The 23,379-nt window shown below is 43.0% G+C and overlaps 4 protein-coding genes across 10 annotated transcripts in view; 2 read left to right on the forward strand and 2 right to left on the reverse strand.

Moving 5' to 3' along the window:
- The window catches only part of SPPL2B (signal peptide peptidase like 2B), a 33,642-nt gene extending 24,683 nt beyond the window's left edge, over positions 1-8,959 (reverse strand). Inside the window, exons 1-2 of one of the 2 annotated variants that reach the window (XM_026105392.2) lie at positions 8,778-8,958; positions 2,821-2,940 (exon numbers count right to left, since the gene is read on the reverse strand). In XM_026105392.2, coding sequence (XP_025961177.1) covers positions 2,821-2,940; positions 8,778-8,837 — 180 coding nt within the window. In that variant the 5' untranslated portion in view covers positions 8,838-8,958. Of the gene's footprint in view, positions 1-2,820; positions 2,941-8,777 lie in introns of both variants that reach the window. The other variant, XM_026105393.2, reaches the window with a different exon arrangement.
- A 21-nt stretch (positions 8,960-8,980) lies between these two features.
- On the forward strand, positions 8,981-12,404 carry LSM7 (LSM7 homolog, U6 small nuclear RNA and mRNA degradation associated). The gene is made up of 4 exons (XM_026105430.2): positions 8,981-9,080; positions 9,431-9,521; positions 10,118-10,189; positions 11,349-12,404. Exons 1-4 carry the CDS (start codon positions 9,075-9,077, stop codon positions 11,489-11,491), a joined length of 312 nt encoding a protein of 103 aa, XP_025961215.1. The 5' UTR covers positions 8,981-9,074; the 3' UTR covers positions 11,492-12,404.
- Positions 12,405-12,539: 135 nt separating this feature from the next.
- LOC112986256 (kelch-like protein 24) lies at positions 12,540-18,529 on the forward strand. The gene is made up of 3 exons (XM_026105431.2): positions 12,540-15,286; positions 16,264-16,675; positions 17,734-18,529. Exons 1-3 carry the CDS (start codon positions 14,308-14,310, stop codon positions 18,044-18,046), a joined length of 1,704 nt encoding a protein of 567 aa, XP_025961216.2. The 5' UTR covers positions 12,540-14,307; the 3' UTR covers positions 18,047-18,529.
- A 917-nt stretch (positions 18,530-19,446) lies between these two features.
- CERS4 (ceramide synthase 4) overlaps positions 19,447-23,379 on the reverse strand; it is a 44,869-nt gene continuing 40,936 nt past the window's right edge. For all 6 annotated transcript variants that reach the window (XM_064497553.1, XM_064497554.1, XM_064497555.1 and 3 more), the window contains 2 exons: positions 22,818-22,974; positions 19,447-21,443 (listed from right to left, as the gene is read on the reverse strand). In XM_064497553.1, the coding sequence (XP_064353623.1) occupies positions 21,255-21,443; positions 22,818-22,974 (346 nt within the window). In that variant the 3' untranslated portion in view covers positions 19,447-21,254. The remainder of the gene's footprint in view (positions 21,444-22,817; positions 22,975-23,379) is intronic.

Raw genomic sequence — 23,379 nt, forward strand, 5'->3', positions numbered from 1 at the left:
ATTCTACATGTGCACTCTGTTTTGAATATATACCATCTTACCTACACAGATAAAGTTTAAGCCTCCTTCCCTTTGATTTGGGATGATATAGAACAAAGGCATTAGCCTTTCTAAACTCAGACATATGATCAATAGTCCAGTAGTATGGGCAATTAGGTAGAGATCTCAAAGAATGCCTAGGCATTTCATAAATTTGAGACTTTGATATTCATGCCTGATGAGACTGAAACTCAGCTTGACAGGGCCTAATCTGAGGCCCTGTTTTTAACAGAAAATTGGGCAAGATGATCTCCAGAGGTGCTTTCCTACCTAGCTTTTTCTACAACAGGCAGTAACTTCGCTAAGGCCATTTAATCAAGCGCATAGAATATGGCTCGCAAATATACTTCTGGAAACTAAAGGTGTATATAATTCCTCTTACAAACAACCCCCTCAGTTTAGCATCCTTGTTTAGCAGTCTAGATTTTGATGCACTATTGGTCTTCACAGTGTCAAGTCTCCTATAAATAAATCAGATAGGAGAGCTTTGCATAATAAAGAGGTTAACGAAGCAAGATACCAAGGCTGAGAACCCATAAAGAGCTGCTTGAGGCAATACTGATACATTCTTGCCAGTCTCACAGCACATTCTAGTGAGAAAAATCAGGTTTGAGATAAGGTTTTATTAGCTTTGAGTCTACTAATGGAAGAAAAAAAAAAAAAAATCTTAATTCAAGTGGAAAGAAAAGTAAGCCCGTCACTGGGAATCCAAGGCCTTTTTCCAGAGAGGTAAACAATGTTTTGTTGCGTTCCTAATCTAGATGGTCTAAATGCTTTACATTTTTCCAGAGGACCAATTGGTCATAGCAATTGTTTGCCATGGAAGCATAGCAACTGCAGACTCTCCCCTGGCTAAATCACCAAGAGATGAATGTGACTATGACTTAGTGGAACTACTCTGTCATTATCAAAGAGAGAATCCACATATAGGAACAGCACCTCATACTGTATTGCATTAATTGTTTATAACCTCTTCTGAAGAAGTTATCCTTTGACAGTCATTGATCACAACACAATCTGCAAATATACATTAAAAGAAGTCCATAGTTCACTTTAGTGTTATGAGACAGAGCTGGATTACCTCTGCAAGTAAGCAGTGACTATTGTTGGGACAATGAGAAAGGAGTATTTTAAAACAGAACAGATAAGTTTAAGGCTGCCTTATCAGGCACTGCTAGCTCTCTTTGCCAGATCTGCATCACCGATTCCACTGCAGTAACAGCTGCAAGGCAGAGGCTGGACAACAGTTTTACACCTTATCTGGAAAACAAACAAGGGCAGCTTGAGTAGCTTTTTGGCCCTTTGAGTTCCTGATACACAAACAGGGAGTTACTCATTCTGCCGGCCTGAGGACTTTGCTGCTAAACAACCTACCATTTTCAGTTAAGCAGATTAAGTCTACCTGCAAGAGACCTTTCAGGCAAGCACTCAGAGAAGCTACTGAAAAGCATATGCACTTAACACTTCACCTTCTCCTTCATACTGCATTCTTTGCAGGTTAGTAAGGAACGGAGCAAGCTAGGAGGAAGAACTGCCCCTGCTGACAAAGACCTTGAAGTGAAGACTTCCTTCCCCCATCCCTTCTTGCACTGTAGCCAATCTGGATGTCTAAATACACACCAAAATTATTTTTTATTATATATACAGCATATTTATTATATATACATGTATATTTATTATATATACATATATATACACAGGTTCTCAAAGATCAATAAGCAAGCCATACACAAAACACAAGAACAGTTCAATTCCACCATATTTTACTTTGTTAAGTTAGGAAGCTGGGTTTCCAACGCTATTAACACAAGCAAGTTCTTTCAGAGAGATTCAGAACAGGAGCTTAACTTCAGTATCATTCTTCAAATGAACCGACCTCCCACCACCAGCCAGAAAGAGAAACCAAAGAAAAACAACCTTCCAAACTAGTCATTAGCTTGCATCTAGAAGTGAGGCAATATAAAAATACACTTCAGATCTTAGTATGACTTCTAGGTTTGGTGGTTAAAAAAAATCCTTATGGGAAACACATGGATAAGGAGCAAAAATGAAGCCTCTAGATATGTTCTTTTCTCCCCATTTTCACTTCTCACAAAAAATATACAAAAAGGCATTGTGATTCCTACTAGAGAACAGGCACTGGTTTCTCTTCAGTGATCCAGCTTCCATAACAACTGACCAGCAAGCATGAAGTTTAGAGCTTCCCCAGTTTCTTCCTCACATTCTAGTGATTCCTGGCATCTGTGAGGGAGTGAGTTCCTGCTACTTTAATCCTTCCCCCTTAAGTCATCTTACGGAAAGAGTGAAACCAACTTAATTGGTAGCTCATAGGGCACTGGCTACTGCAATAAAAGCCTGATACAGCTCATGAATATTCTATTCTTACATTTGGCAGAACCATGAACCACAGAGGAAGAATTAAAGGTCATGTTTCAAGATATAAGGAAGGCCATGTGCTATCATTTCGTATCACATTAACAAAGGCAAACTCCTTTGCTGCCACAAGTAAGTGCCATTTGCATGTAATTGCCCATATTTGCCAAAAGGAAGACTCTTGTTTCCAACTCAAAAATAGCTGTTACCTTCTGCATGCTGTTAGGAAAGCAATACAGCTGTTACAGCAGTGGCTAAGGAGATCTTAACAGATAAAAGTAGCTTCTAAACAGAGCAAACAAATTAGTCGCTTCAAATTCTAATGATCCAAGTTAGAAATTAAAAGCTTCCCTAGAACAAAGACATTTTTGAGTACATTCTTCTGTTATTGCTTGGGTAGGTACTTACAGCTTTACCCAGATCGTGTGGCAAGTGGGCCCACTGAGAGTTGAAGAGGATACAGTAGTCTTTTCCTTTGCTGCTTCCCTTCTCTGAAAGGACATGTACCATCCCATACTCGCAGTAAACCTGTAAGTATATATAAAAAGTCACAAAAAGCCTAGTGTACCAAAACAAGAAGTTTGAGTCATACAAGACAGCAGAGATGATAAACACTACCCACTGTTTGGTAGCCTGTTTTTTTACTTCATAATAACACATCGAAATATATACGTAACCAGAACAACAGAAAAGTTAGACTATTGCAGGAAAGAAGGTAAGGAACCAGGCTTGGCCCCACCACCTCCCGAAAGGATAACCTGAAGTAATGATCAATTCCATATCCACATCATTCCAGAGTGCAGCCTTGGACACCTTTGCTATAGATCTGACAACACTTCACAGTATCCTCAGCTCTATTTTTGTCCTAGGCAGCACACAGATTTTCAAGACTACATATCACACATTTTTCCATTGCAGTTGTTATCATAGTTAAAACAATTCATAACTGTCCCTGAGAAGGGCGCACGTTGAATAGGAGGACCAGCTACCAGTGATATAAGCGGTGAACACCCAGTGTCACTGATATTAGGGAACTAGGCTGGGGAGAGGTTGCCTGAACCATGGCGATACAGGATCTATTGGGAATATTGCTGTTACTCATTAAGAGGTATCCCCAGTCCATGCCCCTCACACACAAAAGAGTTTATAATAGTAGTTATCTTTAGCTGGCTGTTAATTTCCCTCTGAACTACAAAATGCTATAAAGTCCCCTTTTGTAACATGGTTCTAATATTAAAGTAACAGATGCCTACAGATCTGCATACTAGAGTATCCTAGGACAGGTATTTTAGCAAATAACTAGCAATTTCCATTGCCATGGTGGTGGTAAATGGCTCAAAGCTGAACCGGCAGCAGTCAGGAGCAGAGTTCCTCCAGGGTCAATACTTGGTCTGATACTATGCAATATCTTTACACTGCTCTAGCCGACCCTGCTTGAGGTGGGAATAGGACTAGATGATCTCCAGAGGGCCCTTTAACCTCAACTATTCTTTGATTTTGTGATTTTTTAAAAGCACATTTTTACAAATTTCTTTCTCCAGAAACTAACTGAGGAATAAGGAGCCAAAGATGACCGGAGACAGCAGCAAAGCCATGTCTTTCAAAATATCATACATAAATATTATCATGTGGCCCCTGAGAGACAATGAGTAAATGGATGCTTTTTGGAGCACTTCAAAGAACCAACCTTTAAACATTAATGAACTCCAAACTGCCTGAAGAATAAGTGATACCATTCTACTGCAAGACAAAAGCAGCAAAGCAATAAAGAAACTTCAACCCAAAATATACAGGCAGTAGAGATACTATATATTTGGCTCCTTTTTGTATAGAAGTTTTTTAAAAAGATGCTGTTTCAGTTTTTTTCCCCCCTAAAATACCGTCAGTGTTCATTAAGTGCTCTAAAATCTATTACATTTTGCCTGCAGTGTGTTGGGCACACTGTTTGCTCAAGTGGCCCTAATTTGCACTGAAATAGTGCATGTTTTCAAGATATCCTCTCCCTCCACAAAGTACCTCTATTGTACATACATGGCAAGGAGAAATACACTTAGCAAAAGAACTCCAGCTGTTTGGCACAGGAGGGCATTTTTGCTTGCGTCTGAACTATCTACCCACAGCACCTAAAACCCTTTCAAGGAAAGGGAAAGTTACTGGCCTTACAACTTGACTTTAAACAGCAATAAGCCACAGAGACAAAGAGTAGCCTAGAAAAAGGATGTTTCCTGTTTATTGTTGCAAAAGCTGACTGGGCTCAGAAGGATGCTGTGTAGCTCAGTTTTGAGTATTATAACTACAACTATCTCCAAAAGCTTCAGGCAGTTTTGTAGGAGCTAGCCAACTGTAATAGGATTGCTTTACATATTTGAGACATCATTAACTTGTACGGCTACAAGATTTACATCTGTAGGAGATGACAAATTACACATATCCTTAAAAAGGAGAGAATAGGGGGTGTGTTGCTACATTTCCATTTAGATAACCATTACTGGAACTCTGCAGTAATCCCAAGTGGCAGACTTAAGGCAGTAATACACAATTATGCTTTCTGAGCAAGATAATTGCTATCCTTAAAAAGAAAAAGAAAATGAGTAGAAGATTCCTAATATGAAATGCTCAAAACATTTAGAAGCTTCTTTTTTGTACAGAGGTAAGTAAAATTGAGGATGAGAGGAATTAAGAGACATATGAACAGAGCTAAAAGAAGATGGTGTACAGAGCTTTAGAGAGTGCACGGAAGACAAAGATGCATGGGCATTAACATATATTGTTACAATGGAATTATCACTTAGGATCAAAGCATAGCACCAAAGTCTGTTACCAGCTATTACATGTGGTCTCTTACCTCCCCCACCTAGGGTGAATCATAGGCATTTCTTGTTTCAGTACAGTAGGGCTTTCATGCTTCCAGATTTGATACCTTTTTATTTATATCACTAGGAATTAAATAGCAAAGGTAAGTTCAAAGCAATGCAGCAGATACCCTGGGAAGGTGGTAACACTTGTGATGGTTCTTAGCTCCTGGAGATCATTCCATATTGTTGAACAACCCACAAGAAAGTGGGGTTTCCAGCTCAAGTGGAACCCTACAGAACAAGGGAAAAAGCCACCTTCTCCTGCAGTGCAGTGGAATGATTCAACTTACAGGTACCTATAGAAACCTCTGCACTTCTACTGTGAAGTGCAGAGAGAAAAGCAGCAAGGCAGGAACAGATAGAGATTGCATACCTTTAAGGCACGACATTAATGATCTCTTATGCTTTCTCTGTATAAAAGGAGCAATTTACACTATATAAGGAGATCACATGAATCTGCATACACACAGAGAAGTTGCATTAGAAGTGAGGATTACGAGTCTGTATGGCAGTATCTGGAGAAGAAGACAGTGCTTTGTGACCACGATCCTCCAGCCCTAACAACTGAGGATACAGTCCTCGTAGATGCTGGTTTCAGCAGCAGAGCTGGCAGAAATAGCTGCCTATTCACAGCTCTCTCCCTGAGTTCATAGTCATCTCAGTTGTGTCAACGTAACAGTCTGGGGAGCTGGTCTTAAGGCAAGTCCTTTTAATAAACAAGATTAAGAATTAAAAATAATCCTCAAAAAGAAGTTTAGCCACGTCACTCCAATAATGCAGTTTCTAGCACAATCTGGGCAAACAGTGATGCTGGCACAAGAATGATGTATACTATAGCACAGGAAGAGAAAGTTATTACCTTGGAGACACTAGTTCACAGAATTACACCATAAGCAGCAGCTTTCTCTGCACAAAGATACACAGAGAATGAAGTGCTGTTTGAGATTCAGGCAGTCCCGACAACCAAGAAAAATCCCGTACACTACATGGCAATTATCTACAAGGACTGGGAACTACCCATAGCTCTGACAGCTGAAAAGCACACAGAAAAACCCAGAGAAAACAACACGATTAATTTCCAGGCTGCTACTGATGTTTATTATTTTCATCTTTGTGCAACTTAATTATAGAATTAGAAACAAATCATTGGGGTTTTTTTCCTTATTAGAATACGCTGCATGCACAGCTTTTGCTTAACTTCATCAATAGATGAAATTGATCTTAGAGATTTAAGAGACACTGGGAGCTGTATTCCCTGAAGCAGCAAGAGAAAAAAGGGAAAGTGAGCTACATCTGCTCTTACAGTATTTATCACTCAAGACAAATAGTGGAGTTACCAAGAGCTGGGGTGCATTCTTTCCCTGTGAGCTGCATAATCAATTTGGAGACTATCAATAGCAGACAACAAATTCTCAGAAAAAGACAATACTCCTTTAACAAGCGCTGCACAGTGGAAAGAGTTTGTAATTGATATTATTCATAATGTGAAAATTTCATGAGATTAAGTTGTCAACCATCTTAACCCAGAACGTCCAGAAGTCTCTTGGACCCTCTGGACCTGCATCACAGAGCACTTCAGTTTTACGAAATAGAAACCATGACCTCAGGTCAATATTCTACGGAAAGCTAATATACAATGGCATTCAGCTAATAGCAGTGAGCTAACATGCTCGCTCTACATTGTATTACTATGTTCTGCGTTAGCCAAAGGTTCCTATACCTCATTATTGTTATAGGGCAACTGAGCAGTGGGAAAGCTATGAAGGAATGGTGAGAATGACAGAAAATTAAATGAAAAGTGAGGACTCAGATGCCAAAGCAAGACCTAGGTGTGGATTTCACTTGGATCTTTAAGATCATACCCCTCTTCTGGTACTTCCAGATGAGGATCCACATTTGGGAGAACCATACTTCACTAGCTAAGCTGCTCCTTCTCCCTGCTTAATTCAGTTTAAAAGCAAACCTGGACCATTTTCCCCAAAAGGCTATCCCATCTCTCAGAAGGGTGAAAAAGATATACTCCCAATACATCAGATAAAACTTCTTCAAATGTAAGTAGTACTAAATGAGCTAGCTTGAGTAGCAGAAATACATTAGCAGCATACAGCAAGTTAGCTCTTTGCTGCTGCAGCACGACTGTTTCAGTATTCTTGCCAGCCTGTTCAAAGCTTGCCCAGCCATGTTTACACTACCTTGCTGCACAACTATGCTAAGTGACTTGCTTACAGAAAGGCAGCATGCTGCAGTGCATGAACTGAAGCCAAGCCCATCGAGTGTCAGGGCTTGACCACTGGGCTATTTTACTGCTATCCTTCCACACTCCCACGGGGTCACCCTTTCAAAACCGACTCCACGCCAGTCCTTGATCCATTCTTATGTCTTCTCTCCTATTAATGTGCAGGCCCCAGGCTGGCAATGCCAGCCCATTAGAAAGATGAGAGGCACCAAAACTGTGCAGGACAGGCAGGGGAAGAGGAAGGGAGCAGATGCTGCACAGATAAAGAACTTAACTGGCAACCAGCCCATTGTGTAAGTAGATACCACTGGCAAGGAATCGGGAGGGGGGGAGAAGAGGGGGAAGAGGGGGAAATTAGACTATCATACTAAGGAGTCACACCAAAAGACCCAAGATGAACTACTGCCCTCCAAATTACCTAATGAATAGTTAATATCTTTTAATGATACTTGAGTGTTTCCAGAACACCTGAACTTAAAATACAAAAGCTATGAACGATGCCATAACACAGCAGATGAAAGTTTGCTCTCTCCCCTGCATCAGGATTACATACCTAGCTAGTCACATATGTTCCTATAAGACCCTTGGAAATACAGTTTGTCCCCAAAAAGGTATTAATTCAGATGAGGAATGAGAAAAGAAAACAAAACAATCAAGACAGCCAATAACTTCAAGTTCAGCAGAAACTTTGCTTTCTTTTTCAACAGCCACTTTCTCAGAGGGAGTTTGCTGGTTGGGACGAACCCAAAGCCAGGAGTTTTCTGTGCTGCAGCAATCCCGATCCCAACCCCATCCCCCGGCTCGCGTGCCCTTCCCAAAGGGCTGCTGGAGAAGGCTACCGGGAGGACGGGGAAGAGCTATGAGAAATATTTTGTTAACCACGGGAAAAGGGATTAAGAAACACGCGTAAATCGGGAAGGACACCCAGCACAGACCCGGGCCGGTGCGGGGGTGGGAACGATGCTGCTTCTTGCCTCCAGCAACAAAATGCCGCAGCTTGGCCATTAGCGCCCAGCGAGCGGCACCGGAGCTCCCGCTGCTCGCGCGGCCCAGGCTCCGCCCCGCCCCGCCACCAAGCGGTTTCCGCACCTAGAGAGACCTCTCCGCTCCCGACCCAGCGGAGCCCGGGCACCGGGCCCAAGTCCCGCAGCCCCGGCCGGGTCTCGCGTCTGCCCCGAGCCAGAGCCGGTCTCGCCCCGCGCGGGCTCCCCAGGCCCCGCGGGCGGAGCGGGCACGGAGCCCAGGGCACCCCTCGGGCTGGCACAGCCGCTCACCTGCGCCACGAAGAGCAGGAGGAGCTGGGCCGGGAGCCGAGCCCGCCGCGCCGCCGCCATGCCGGGCCCGCCGCGCCGCCGCCCGCTTTTGTTTCCGCTGGGGCCGGGCCGGGCCTGGCGCCCTTCCGCACCGGGTGACACGGCGGCCCGCCCCGGAAGTCCCGCCCCACGCTGGCCGGGGGAGCGAGGCGCGCTTGCGGGCAGCCAATGAGATTGCCCGCGGTGTTGACGTTGCTTCTGGGCAGCGGCGAATGAAATGGCAGGCGGCGGCGGGGGGACGGTGGCGGCGCGGGCAAGATGGCGGTAAGGGGAGGGAGGGAGGCGCGGCGCGGCCGTGTTCGCTCGCTCGCTCGGGGAGCGGTCCCGCGGGAGGGGGTGCCTGCGCCCGTCGCTGTCTTTCCCCGGCTGCGGCCGCCGTCGGGCGATGAGCGGCGCCGTGTGGCTGCGGTTTCCTGGCCGAGGGCGCCGGGCGGTGCGCCCCAGGCCCGGCCGCCCCGTGTTGCCCGCGCACGGAGGATGGCTGTGCCCTTCCGCCGCTCGCCCTTCGCTCCTAACGCGGTGCTGGGGAGGTTTGCCTTAGCCGTGCAGTTCCCCCGCCGGTGCGCGTGTGCAGCGGTGCTTTAATTTAGCTTCTTTTTGCTCATTCTCGCTAGGATAAAGAGAAGAAGAAGAAGGAGAGTATTTTGGACCTCTCCAAATACATCGACAAAACGATCCGAGTGAAGTTCCAGGGAGGGAGAGAAGGTGAGCCAGCCCGCGGCACCTGGCTGGTAGTGAGGCGTGTGTGTTTGCAGCATGCTTTGCGTCTCCGCTTTTATCTTTTTCTGTGTCAGCTTTTGTCTCCTGTGTGATCACATTGCCTTCATTCAAGAAAAGATGAGTAGTGGATTCTTTTCTTTGTTACTATTTGCTACTCTAGGTGTGAAGCTTCTTACTGTGTTTCTCCTTTAATCTTTCCACTAATCCCATAACTGCTATTTTATCTATGTTTCATCTTTTTTTGCACCTTTCTCTCATCATCTTCTGTTGGTTTTCTTAAAGCATCTTTTTGGCTGGCTTCTTAAAATGCCCCTGAAATTGACTGGTAACAAAAATGTAAAAGTTTTAACATTTTGAAGAACTGGCTGAAAATCCTGAAAGCTTCCATTGACACAACACTGGTTTCAGCTTGTGCTTTTTGCATTGGCATTGTCATAAAGAGGGCACTGTTTAATATCTCTGGCTTCACTTGTTTGATAGCCTTGCTTGAGGGAGGGACTGGAACGAGAGAACTGAGTCCTGTAGCTATTTTTTGTGGGCAGGGTCTCTAATCATTCTTTTGTATGTGTGGTCTTTAATAGCTAGCGGAGTCTTGAAAGGATTTGACCCTCTTCTGAACCTTGTGCTTGATGGTACCATTGAATACATGAGAGGTAAGTGATATGCTATCTGCGTAAAGAAATCTCCTTTTTTTCCAAGAATAATTTGCTTAATAGAAAACATTCTGCTCTATGAGTTGAATAACCAGAAACTGCAGCTTGACATCATCCAAAGTGAGATTTGTTCACACTTAACTATGCTTAGAGGAAGTGATGAGATAACAGAGGTTAGGTAAAGGGTGGTAGAGAATTCTTGTTAGTCCTTTTTGACCTCCTGTATAACCCATCTGGTGTTCTTGTCCTCCAGCACTTGAATGAAGTAGGTTCTGTCTTTTAAATGAGGCTGTTGCCTTTCACTTTGTGTATGCTGTTGAAGGGTGGCCAGTTCACTCAAAGCGTGAAAAAAATCTCAGCAAAAATTGGTATCTTAGTGTCTTAAACTGTTCTGTAAGTGCAGTCTTTGCATTTCTGTGGAACTAAAGACTTCTATAACCTCTTAAGGCTAATACAGCTGTGACTTCTATTTTTAATTTTCCCCTCCATGCACAAATACTCCCCTTCCCCTTTTTGCTCTCTTAAACGAAAGTGTCTTCTTATATTATAGGACAGTCCGTTTTCTAAGAGTTTGCAAGGAAGCACCTCAAGATTTAATTTTGTTCTTAGGGAATTTTAAAAGATGAGCTTACTGCATTTTTACCAAATATTTTGACATCTTAAAGAGCATAGAGTTGGCTCTTGCTGTGTTAAGAATGTTCATCTGTCTGTCCCCATCCACAGTCTCACTTGATTTGGTCTGGGCATGGACAAGCAAGAAACTTATGCTTAGTGCATTCTGTAATCAGGATCTTTCTGATCTACATTGATCCCCAAATGTTTGTCTGAAAGGGTATTTGGAATGGGAGCAGGAGAGATTCTTTTAGCATTTGTATGCATGTTCTTGGTTATGCGAGTGACAGGGCTGTTGAATTCCTTGTATGCAAAGCAGAATGCATATCCTTCAAATCGTAGTTCTTTCTGTGGCATGTGCTGCTTTGGAAACTGATAAATCCTGAAGACGTTGCATATTACTGCTGCTTCATTTTTATAGTCCATGTGTTCAAGCAGTGCAGAGAAGCCCAGAAGAATACTGTTTGTCTGTGCTTTTTTTGAAGATGATGCGATTTGGTTTCTTTTCCTTATGCTGCTGTTGTAACCATAGACCTCTGCTTTTCAGATCCAGATGATCAATACAAATTAACAGAAGACACACGCCAGCTGGGACTAGTGGTCTGCAGAGGAACTTCTGTGGTTCTCATTTGTCCACAGGATGGGATGGAAGCTATTCCAAACCCTTTCATTCAGCAGCAAGATGGCTAATGCTTTCTTGGGACTGTCTCTTCAAGGGTGCAAACCATTGGAGGAAACTATCAGCGTGTGAAAGCTTTCTGTTTTGGGGGAGGAGTTTGAATGTGTGTTTGCTAGTGTGAAAGAACAATCAACTTTTATTTTGTGGCTTTCTGTAAGTGGTGAGAGGACACCTCATGGTGTGTAAGAAGTAAGTTCTGATTTTGTTGAAATAAATGTGAAACTCTTCATTCGTTAGAGTTGACAGGAGACAGTAGATTGTCTAGGAATTGTATGAGACCCTCTTGATATTGTGAGTTTTGAAACAACCACATAATATTAGTAATGAGTGCCCTGAAGATTGGTAATATGACTTAAATTTTTAAATACATTTTTAGAACATGGTTTTCTTCCTCTTAGATGTCAGCACTTAGCTGGGAAGCATTCTGCATTGTGTTTTAGGCTTTCTGCTCTTGAGTTCAGTCTGGTTTGCCTGCTTGTTCCTGTACTTGCAGGAAAATTACTTTTGTTGTATGGTAGCTTGTTACCACCTTTACAAACTACATAGCTAAGAAGATATTTTCTAGGACTTGTTCCAAATCTTGTGGGCTGTGGTCTGTGAAATCAGAATGTTCCTGCATTTCTAGAGGAAGACTAGACTAACTTCTAGGGTAATTACTGTGTCTTGGCTGAGTGACATGAAAATTATGGAAGCATCTGTTTGATACTTGGAATTTTAGGGGAAGAAATATTTAAGATCCTAATGTTCTGTAACAGGCAGTGCCTGGAAATATTGGATATTTTTGTATCTTAGATATCCATTTATGGTTTTGCTGGTTATAATTTCATTTGTAAGTAAGCATTTTTTTTAATTTCTTTTATACTTCATAAATAGCAAGATTTGAGGAGTTGTGAATGAATAAATACAATTTAGTCTGTTCTTAAATTCCTGTTATTTGTTAGTCTGAAAAGTGCTGTACAGCAGACACTGCAATTCTCCACACTTGTAAATCTAAATGAAATTTGTTCAGACAGTGGGTAAGCGTAGGGAAACCAGAAGAGACTAGATCAAAAGCTGTGCTCCATTCTGAGAGTGGAAATCGATGAGAAATGATGACTGACAGCGTCTGGTCCCTGATCTAGGAGTCATGTGTTTTTGTTAGGCATTGTAAAGACTGCCCAGTAGAGGATGCCTGCCTTTAGACTACAGGTAGATAACTGGCTTCTACCACCTGCTTTTCTTGAGGTCCCTTTAGAAGGAGGCTGTGGCTGAGTAAATTTTTCTAATGTCAGCAGTAGTGTTGCTCCTGGAAATCCTCAAGAAAACATGCTAAGGACAAGCTGCATTGGTTGTTCATTTTGGCGTCAACAATCTACTCCCATTCGTAGCCTTTCCTGGGTCAACTCTGAAATGGATGGCACTTAGGGTAAATCAGTTCAAGTCCAGTCTATCAGACTCTTCCAAGAAGCTACGGAAGTAAGGACAAGTTGCCTTGTGTGGCATATTGTCTCTAACCTTGAGTGCAGAATTTACTCTTCGTCAGCCTGAGTGCAGTCTTGAGCTGTCCTTGGGAGGGGGGAGAGATTTTTGGTTATTGTTGATACCAATTACAGACTGCACCATCTCCCATCGCTCTTGTGTCTTCAGAGATTGGGGTGTGTGTGTGTGAAGAGACCTGCTGAAGCTCTTTCTTGAGTGGATTCTAGGCTCTCGATACAGAGGAGGTGGAACAATTGTCTGAAGTCATGCGTTAGATGTTTAACTCGGAGGGGCATGTTTTCAGGATTTCCTATTGGCAAGTCTTAGGGAGTTCCCTGCTCGGTAAATGGACTGTTGAACCTTTATTGTAAGGTACTTACTGTTCTTACCTGTAGTACGGTTTTCTGGCTTATATTTGAGAGCCAAGTACCTGAAAATAAGAATATAAAAATGAGCATGAATTTTAAATGCATATAGCCTTTTCTGTTCCATTCATTCCTAAAAGTGAACTCGTAGAAGAATGTTGTAACAGCAGTCCTGCAGAAGCCTGTTTCAGAAATGCAGTAGGGAAGCTCCAGGAAAAACGTGCACTCGATTCAGATAGCGCTATTCTGCGTGCTGACCGTCACTGAAAAATGGGACTGAGTTTTGCTGGGATGGGTTCTTGGGAGTGGCACCCGAGTTCAAGGTCACTATACAAATCCCCCAGACTTCTTAATGGCGTGGTATAAACTATTTGGAAAACAAGGTGTGTGGGATCATGGTAATCTGTTGCTTGTGCTGTGACTGTTTCTTTGGAGCACTGAGGATGGCTGTGACTTACTCCTGGGTGTGAGTGGGGGCTCATTGCTTTTCCTCTCATCTCTCACTAAAACGTCAAGCTAAGTAGATATGAAATATTGCAATCAATATGGAATTTGGTATTAAACTCTACTCAGGAAAGATGTGGGTTTGGGGAAATCAGTGTTTTTCCTGGGAAGTCTCAAGCTTTCTGAAGTTTTTGATTTGAAAAAGGAAAAAAATATTGTAATAAATTCTTTTGTTCTAAGTGGGTTCAATGTTCATGTACAACTTCCTGAGATGTAGCCAGCTTAGGAAGAGTTTGGTTGTTCAACCTTCCTTCTCCTCCTACTCCAGACTTTTTGGTTGGATAACAGCTCCCATAATTCACTATAGTCTTACTTAGCTAAGGTAGAAGCTAATTGAAGTTGCCATTTTTGATTATAAAATTTTCCTGCTATAGCTGCTCTGAAAGTAGTAGGGCAGAAGAGCTAACCAGGAGGGTAGAAAACATATTCTATTTTTAGGACAAGATTGGCTTATCTTGTATTTATCCTAGCCAGAGGGATAACATTTCCAGAGACCTCACATGAGTAAAGACTGCGCAAGGGCTGAGTTAAAATTAACTGCCTGGCAGTTAACGAACATGGAGTCTGCACAAGAAGCAGAGGAGCTGGGACCTCAGACAGAAGTGATTACAGACACCATTCTTGAGGTTGGAGAGAGACTCTTTCAGGTCAGCCGCAGGGCACTTTCGCTGCACAGTCGTTATTTTGAAGCCATGTTTTTTGGGGGCACAAGGGAGAGCTCTGAACACCATATAGTGATCAGAGGAATTGATGCAGTGCCTTTCCAGGCACTTCTTGAGTTCACTTGCACGGCCCAAGTGTTTATAGATCGAGAAAATGTCACCAGCTTACTGGAAACAGCTGATTTTTTTCAGTTTGACAATGTGAAACTGTTTTGTGAGAAATTTCTGGAGAGAGAGCTGCATGTTTCCAACTGTCTGGGCCTGATGACTTACTCACAGCAATTTGCCTGCGTAGAGCTGCACGCATCTGCTGTGAATGTGGCTCTCACTCACTGGGAGGATGTGATGTGTCAGGAAGAATTTAAGGCACTTCCCAAAGAAATGCTGATGCAGTGCCTGCAAAGCGATGACCTTTTTGCTCCTCGAGAAGATGTGGTTTTTGACAGTGTTATGAGGTGGATAATGGAGGACCCAGCAACGAGGGAGGAAGACTTCTTGGATTTGGTGGGAGAAGTCAGAGTCGCTTTTCTGAGTCTGTCCTTCCTTGATATCTTGGTGAAACGCAGCAAGCGCCCTGGAGAGAAAGATACTTTCTCCAGACTAATAAAGAAGTTAGACAGCTGTCCTCCACCCAGCTGGCAAAATGTGAAACTGTCTCCTTATGCTGGCCGGAACTATGACACCTTATATGTTCTGGGAGGAAGACATGACAAAGAACAACAAGAATTATTTCTATTTCAACCTAAAACAGGGACCTGGCAGGCTTGCTCTCCCCTGCAGCGCAGAAACCTCACCCAGTATGCAGTGGCAGCAGTAGGTAATACACAGATGTAGCTCAAGTGATGCTAGTGAGTGGGACTGAGCAAATGCAAAGAAAAGTTGAGGCAGTGAGTTCAGCTTTCCCTCACATAAGAGCACCTTCTTGGTAAAAACCTCACTTTTATCTGTGTTCATTTGGGTTCAAAGAATGGCTGTTTTTCCTTAGTGCTGGAAGAATGTTAGGAAAGGCTGAATATTTCTTTCCATAAAGCAGAAACAGCAAAGCTGTTGAATTGTTCTCACATTAGCTGTATCTGGAATGAGTCTAATGACTTCATTTGAAGAAACGTGTTCTTTAGGCCTTGAGCCTTCTCTGTCATGGTGGCTCTGACAGGCAGTGTCTTCTGATTTTTTAGTTGGCTTTAAGGTAAAGTTACCCAAGGCTGCTGAAATTTTCATCCTTGGAGATTTTCAAGACTCTTCACAAAACCATGGCTACTCTAATTTAGCATTGGTGATAGTCCTGCTTCAAGTGGGAGGTTGGATTAGAGAACCCCAGAGGTCCTTTCCAACCAGTGCTCTATGATTCTGTGCAGGCTTGGAAGGGATTGCTGCATTCTTTGGGCCCAGTATGTCTGGGCAGATGATAAATCAAATACTGCAAACTAGTAAGAGCAGCAATTTCCTCTGCTTGTCTTGCAACGTTCCTGTGACAGATTTGCATTTTAATACCAGTGCTGGGCCAGAAATCTCACTGTTAAAGTCTTTCTAAGGTAGAAGCTTGTGACCCTCCAATTGAAGAAGAGTAACAAATTGGTTCAACTTGCAAATTAATTCATGCCCTTGATTTTTCCATTTGAATGTGGATGCCTCATTCCTCAAGTGAGCTTTTTTTTACACCTCTGGGCTTTCTGTAGGGGACATATGTTTGTGAGAACAGAGCAAGATACAGCCTAGGGAGAAATGAGAAGCCCACTACTTAGGAGCAACTTTCAGCTTTCATATAGCTGATATTTTTCTCTGTTGTATTCCCAGGGGATTTTGTTTTTGTGACAGGAGGATACTTCCGGGATGAGTTTGTTTGGTATAGTGTGGATTGGGTGATGATCTACAATTGCTCGGACAATAGCTGGCTGGAAGGGCCTGCCATGAAGAAGTCTCGCAATAGTCACTGTGCGGCAGGAGTAGGGCTCTACCTGTATGTACTTGGAGGGAGCACAGATGAAGGGATAGTTCCAGCAGTGGAGCGCCTGGCTTTGATGGACTCGCAGTGGGAAAGCATGAGTCCTATGGTTCAGCCTGTGGAGAGAGGAGATGCAGTCAGTGTAGGAACCAGCATCTACGTGGTCTGTGGCCTTGATGAAAATGGACATGTTTATGGTGGAGTGCAAAGGCTGAACACAGAGACGGACATCTGGGATGTCATCTCATTCTCCCCGCTTCCCAGGTAAGAAGTGCTCTTCTGGGCCCCAACAGACAAAGAAAGGTTCTGCAGGTAATTGTATGCTCTCAGGGTGCCTAAGAAGAGGCCTTTGTCCCATAGTAAATGACAGCTGAGTCCCTAATGTCTTCAGTAGGGCTGGGATTTCAATTCTAGTGGCTTTGGCATGATCCACTTAACCATACAGCCTTATCTTTCGCACTGCGTTTTCTCATCTCCCCCAGACATCCCCCCCCCCCCTTTTTTTTCCTCCTTTAGTTCTCTGTAGCATCTCTCTGATGCTATAATGGTGCGCACGTTTCTTTTCATGGTTGCTTTTAGAATGGATCTAAAGCTGCTGGGCTTCTGAGCAAAAGAAAGAATTTGTTTGTTTGTATTATAGTAACACAGAACCTCTGTACCTTGGGACCTGATCCAGGTCCCAGTGGCCTGGGGACAGACTGTTTTCTACAGCTTTCATCTACATTTGGAATCCAGATAAATAAGCAAAGATGATGAGGCGTTGATCACACAGACGTTTCTGCCCAGAAGACCAGAGCAGGCAGTTTTTGTGGGTGCTGCAGTTTTATCTTGTACAACATTAAAAATACAGGTATCAGTATTAGCAGCTCATTTGCCCTCCTTAATTGGAGTCAAAGCAATTGGAAAGCCACATTGTACTTAAAATAATATACAGAAAAATACAGAATCCCACTGCACTTACCCCCAAAGCTTGGAGCTAAGATCCTGCAGTGTTTAGACAGACATCCAACTCCAAATGGTAGACACCAAGTGATGGAGGATTTGCTACAATATGTCTCTGCTCCGGTGCTAATTACATTCTACCTTGTTGGAGGTTTTCAGACCTCAGCTAGGCAAACCCACGGCTGCCCTGGTCTGGTGTTGTCAATGATCCTGTTCCAAGGAGAGTTTGGACTGGAGAAATCCACAAGTCCTGTCCCACCAGTGCTTCTGTGATTTTCTGTTTAAATGGGACCATTTTGATGTGAGGACCACTGTCGCACTGAGTATTTCAGGGAGCAGATCTTCCTGTTGATACTGATAAAGATTTTCTTTCCTTCCAGGTATGACCTGCGCATCACAGCACTGAATGGTGCTCTGTACACCATAGGAGGGGGAGCTTTTCGATTTGATGTGAAGACAGATGAATGGACCCAAGTGGATGAGGAATGTTTGACCCAGAAGTTCTTCATGGGTTGCAGCACTGTGAATGGACAAATTTATCTCCTTGGCCAGAGAAAGGGGAACAGTGCCCTCCCCATTATAGTGCTCTTTGATCCCTACACTGACCTGTGCCAGGTCATAGATAACAAACTCCCTTGCCCCCTTCCTATTCATGGGTGTGTCTCTGTCCGAAGATTTGATACTTGGGCATAAGTGAAGCCAGATCCAGTTTAGCCATAAAGTCATGTGCTTTACAGCTGGTGGGAGTTAACTTGTGTAAACTTTGGTTTGGGAAATTTGTTGAATTTTGAAAAAAGTTCTATTTCTTTAACATCTTTGTCTTTTTCTATCTGGCAAATGATCTTGAAGCAAAAGCCAGTCAAGCGTCTGCAGCTACCTGTGGTTTGCAGTTTATTATTAGAAATTGTGATCAGTGTTGTTAAGGGCACATAAACTCATCAGAGTTGAAGCTGAATAAACTCATCAAAATTGAAGCTAAATAAGTACTGTTCAGACCCCTAATCTGTATGGTTCTTTGTGCTTTGTACAGCTGGGAGGAACAGGAGTGTCACTGTATCAGTTATAAAAGCACTGTAGGAATGAAATAATAAATTGTGTGTTGAGGGAGTCCTCAGCAGGATCTATGGACTGTTACTGCTGCAGGAAAGAGCAAAAGAACACACTGCAGCCAAGCTATACCGAGTGTCAGTATCATTTTTAGCCTGAAATAAGTGAGCTTCCCAGGTTCTATAATCTACTACTGCAGCTTCCCCACAGTGGAGCAGATGTAAAGAGAGAAGGTAAAGCAATTTGGGGAGGAAGCAGGATTACACATACAGCTTCTCTAAACCATAGGAAGCTGATGGCGAGAAAACACATTTCACAGTGTGCTCTGACCCAGTGACTCATCACTGTCATATTCAGAGCCTCAGCTAAAAGCAGTACCAGTCATTTCTAATCAAACTCAACAGCCCTCTTGAATCCTTGATATATCCTTTCACAATGGACAGATCTTCTTCCTAATGAGCCTGGCAGGAGCTTATCTCCATCCTCAGGGGGACAGCACAGCCCCAAGGATAAAAGAATGTCAGGGAGTGATATACCTCTGCTCTGGCTCCACAGTGCATTGGGCAGTCTCTGGGAAGAATTCTGCTCTTCAAGTGAGATATGTGCGGTATTACAATGTGGATCTTTTCTCTCTTTTTTGAGGTTCTGAAACAGCATGAGAAAGCAGATTAGACATTCATTTCCTATCCCTCATCCTTGCCGTTCCAAAGCATCTTCACAGTGCTGCGATCTTGGAATTGCCACTGCCCTTGCAGTTCCAAGTAACCTGGACTGCCCCTAGCTCTAGTGTAAGAGTGCCCTAAAGTGCCCTCTGTTAGCCAGGGCCAAATGCAGCTTTTCCTAAGAGGAGGCAAATCAGGCAGCGACAGTTCTCTACAGGCATGACCTAGTGTGGCTGCATGTCCTGAGCACAGAAAGTGCACTGCAGGTAGATCAACCCTGGCAGTGGCACCTATATGTGTCTCCCTCATCATCTACCCACATGAAACATAGAGCTGCCCAGGGTACCTGCTACTAGCCAAAGAAATGGGAAAGAGCCTAGACAATTAAACCTTTCAAAAGTAATTTATAAAGAACTGTTACATCCAGTAGTACAAAATGATATACAACTGTCTCTCCCAAACACTTGTCACCTGCAGAGGAGTGGCAAGATTGTACACTCAGACTAAAGAAACATAACAGTATACAGAACACTTACTTTGAACTTCAAATTAGCTCAAGGTTTCAGAGACAAACTATTTCAAGCAAAGATGAATTTAAACCATGATGCAGGAACAGATGCTGTGTTCCCACAGAATGTTACTGCTCTGGAATCACCTGTGCTGGAACCACTTTTCCCTCTGCAATCATCCAGTGTATTTTGATTGAAACCTAAGACGAGCACAGACAGACTCAGGTCAAAGATCTCTCCCAGTCACAATTCAGGTGAACTCAGTATACTGCTGAAACCCCACCACACGCCTCTTGTCCTTTTAGACTGTCATTTGTCTCTTAATTTTAAGAATGTGCCCACCTCCTTGAATCAGGTATTTCCTTGGTCCATGTTCCTCTGTTATCGTTGGCCCTTACCGGGCACATACAGGAAAGTGTCTACATGGCCGTGGCAGTCTAAGTCCCTGCTGTCATTATAGTAAAGCCATTAATACTTTGGTTTTATAGTTTAATTTCTGTTTAAGACATAAATTCATGTCATACTAATTTAACTTTTCTAAAGGGTTATAGGATCCAGCCTCCAGGAACACACAGGATATAAGATATGCTCACAGGACATTTAAAGGAACTGAATCAGAGCTGCATCATGACTTCATGGACTACTGCTTTAATCTTTCCATTCTTGAAAAGTCTAGGCGAAGACCCTAGGGTCAGAAGACTAAGTTAAAGCATTATTCCACAAGGTTCAGCAGGTCTTATCTGGATCCTTTTTCCTCTGGGGATGGGGTAAAGCCATTCCTTTCTTACCACAAGCCGACTCTATAGATCTCCCACTGCACCAATCACAGTAGGTGAAAACATGAACGCTTAATCAGTGTTTTCTACTAGAATATGTGATTTCTTGTCCCCTCCCTTCTCCTGACAGTGTTCCCTTCCAAAGACAGGTTTAAAGGATTAGCTGACAGTTGAGACACAACTGCCTGGATTTTCCATCTCTTCCAACCGTAATATAGGTGGGAACTATCTGAAATCTGGGCTTTGGAGTTCCTACTTTTGCAGCAATAATGCTGATGACAGAAGGGACTGAGATCCATATCATTTCAAAACTGATCATACGGTACAGAGCAGCATTTCTTTTGAGAAGAAAATGTGTTCTCCTACCTCTTTCCAAAGCTTCTATCCCACTCTGCTCAGTTTTTGTTTTATGAGTATGGGTGGGCCAATTGCCTTCACAAAAGAGGTGTCCCTCTATTAAGATTTAGATTCTCACACTTACTTGCTAGCCATAATCATTAGTGGCAATGGGCCAGGACCGCCAAAGGCTGGTCAAGGCTAAACAAATTCTTTCCAAACAACATTAGGCAGTTAAGACTTGACATTGCCAGAGTTTATCCACTATTCTGAGTATTTTTCAAGATTAACACATTTAACAACAACTATGGTACTGTCTAATACAAGTCAAACCACTTTGATCCCTTTCTATCTGCTTTGAGGCTGCAACCCATAGAAAACTTTCATTGGAGAAAGACCGAAAATATCCTTCAAATATCAGTGCCTATACACACTTCTGTTTACAGGAAGCAGGAATTCAGCTATAATACTGCAGCCGCGTTCCTTTTTATCTACACAATGAGCAAAACTGTTTCTAAAGACGATTGACTGGACTTGTTAAAGACCAGGTCAGAGAGCAGTTGAACAGTAGCTATCTTTCCTTGGCATGGCCATTGGTGAGATGAGTTCTGTTGTTCTGCTGGGACACGTTCCTCTGGACACAATTGTTGCTTGTGATGTTGTTGAAATGCATGATCCCGTTCCTCTCTTTTTCTCTAATCTTTTCTCTCTCTTCATCCTTGTCACTTTCTTCTGTGTCACTTCTCATATCCTTTTCCATCTACAGAAGAATGTAAATGAGAAGCAATACATACATGGAAGTCTGCACCAGAAGCAGTTGCAGAAGCATTCTTGCTGATACTGTTTTGGGCTACTAAAATTTATCACCATTGATACAGATTTGTTTAGGACTATTATTCTTATTCACTGCTCAATATGGAAAGCTCCCAAATATATTCTTGCACCAAATATGATGGATGATTTTTAGATAAAATGGAAGAATTCTGGATGTCCTTGAATATTTTTCTTCCTGATGGCTCACTGTTTTCTACTCAGGCTATTTACTACCTCATATTTGTACACTGTCATCACTGCAATGGTAGTTGAGCACACACTATAACTAGGAAAACAACAGTAGTGCTGTCAAACCTTATGCCTCTGCACTCTCTGCCCTGCGTGAAGTTTTTTTTTTATTTTAAATTTGCAAGTAATTTGCTCTTTGCTACTTTAATGAAAGGCAGATAAAGAAGTCATGGACAATATGGATGAACACAAGCCTTTCATGCTAGTTCTCAATTCCTCTAAGACAGATTGCCGCAGTTGGATGCTTATAAAACAACTCATCCCAGGCTATGAGGTCAACTCCCACAGGCACTGACTTGTTTCTCCTGCACTGTGTCCCTGGTTTGTGGCCAGCCTAATGCCATTAGGTCATGTCTTTGATTTTGGGAAGAATTTCATGCTGCACAGCAGTTGGGTCTCGCAGCAGATACGACAGGCTGTAGTCAGGAAGAGTGGGATTCATTTCACTTAAGTTAATACAGCTGCATCTCAGAAATTCATCTAGGGTTGCTCTATGACTGATAGTGATGAACTGGCACTAGTTGGGTGCAATCCTGAACGCTTTGGACTTGCCTCTTTATTTCTACTGCTATAAAAAGAGTCCAGACAGCTATTGTAAACAGAAATATCTATTCTGTAGACAACTAACGTAGCATAAGACAATCTACTCAAAACATATAGGAAAGCACTTTTGCACTGGCCTCATCACTCATGACAACTTTTCTTCCCCTGGTTTCTTAGTTCTTTGACAAATGCAAATCATACATGTCCAATGCTGGGATCTTTACTCGGATGTCACTGGCTTCGCTTAGAGTAATCTTCCCTCGAGTCCAGCCCACATTTTTCTTGACTACAACCATCAAAGTTTGCCCAAGGTTACGCAGATCCATAGAAATTTTACCTTTTTCATCAGCTTTGCCTGACAGTATTAAGAGTGCCTCTTTTACCACACTGCTAGGAGCCTATATCTATAATTTCACCAGCAGGGTAAGAAAGAATCCATCCTGAATGAACCCCTGTGCTCTCAACCAAGCAGTCTAGGGGGACCCTCCCTCCACACATGATGACAAGAAGACTGCAAACTGATCTGTACCGTGCCCTGGAGGAGGAACTTGTAGACCATACGAATAATTAGGCAGGACCAGAAGACACTGAGCAGCTGCAGAGTTATCAGAAGAGCGTTCATGAAGTAGTATCCAAAGAACGGCTGGAATATTTCCATGGAGTAATAGTAGGTGTTATAGAGCACTCTGCAAGAGAGGAAATTGCAGTTTGTTCTTAGCAGTGCTGTAGTAAGCCAGTCCCAGAAAGCTCTAGTCACAGAGGAAGTTTCAGGTCAGTCACTCTGTTCCTACATATAACCCTTGTGAACCAACCCTCAGTAATCCACCAGAAATTAGGAAGATAGAGCTCTCTTCCCAGGAGAGGCCTTCAGGAGAGCTCCTTCTCTGCAATATACTATAGGCCTTTACGACTACTCTATGAACTCCAAAGCAGACCATCCCAGTATACCGTGAGGCAGATGTAACAGCCGTGTGGCACTGTAGCCTATGCAGAGGGTGGGGACATGGGCTCAGGAATTGAAAAGAAAGAGATGCACAAGAGATTCACCACTTGGCTGAATTATCCTGCCTCCGAGGAGGCAGCTTTTCCAT

Source organism: Dromaius novaehollandiae, chromosome 25, assembly GCF_036370855.1.
Source record: "Dromaius novaehollandiae isolate bDroNov1 chromosome 25, bDroNov1.hap1, whole genome shotgun sequence".
In the NCBI taxonomy this organism is placed as follows: Eukaryota; Metazoa; Chordata; class Aves; order Casuariiformes; family Dromaiidae; genus Dromaius; species Dromaius novaehollandiae.

What these genes read in the sequence shown, in the direction of transcription:
- LOC112986256 (XM_026105431.2), top strand. Translation starts at nt 14,308, where the DNA reads ATGAGTAAAGACTGCGCAAGGGCTGAGTTAAAATTAACTGCCTGGCAG. An exon ending in GTATGCAGTGGCAGCAGTAG is followed by an intron (nt 15,287 to 16,263) that starts GTAATACACAGA and finishes TTGTATTCCCAG; the next exon opens with GGGATTTTGTTTTTGTGACA. An exon ending in TCATTCTCCCCGCTTCCCAG is followed by an intron (nt 16,676 to 17,733) that starts GTAAGAAGTGCT and finishes CTTTCCTTCCAG; the next exon opens with GTATGACCTGCGCATCACAG.
- LSM7 (XM_026105430.2), top strand. An exon ending in GTTCCAGGGAGGGAGAGAAG is followed by an intron (nt 9,522 to 10,117) that starts GTGAGCCAGCCC and finishes GGTCTTTAATAG; the next exon opens with CTAGCGGAGTCTTGAAAGGA. An exon ending in TACCATTGAATACATGAGAG is followed by an intron (nt 10,190 to 11,348) that starts GTAAGTGATATG and finishes TCTGCTTTTCAG; the next exon opens with ATCCAGATGATCAATACAAA.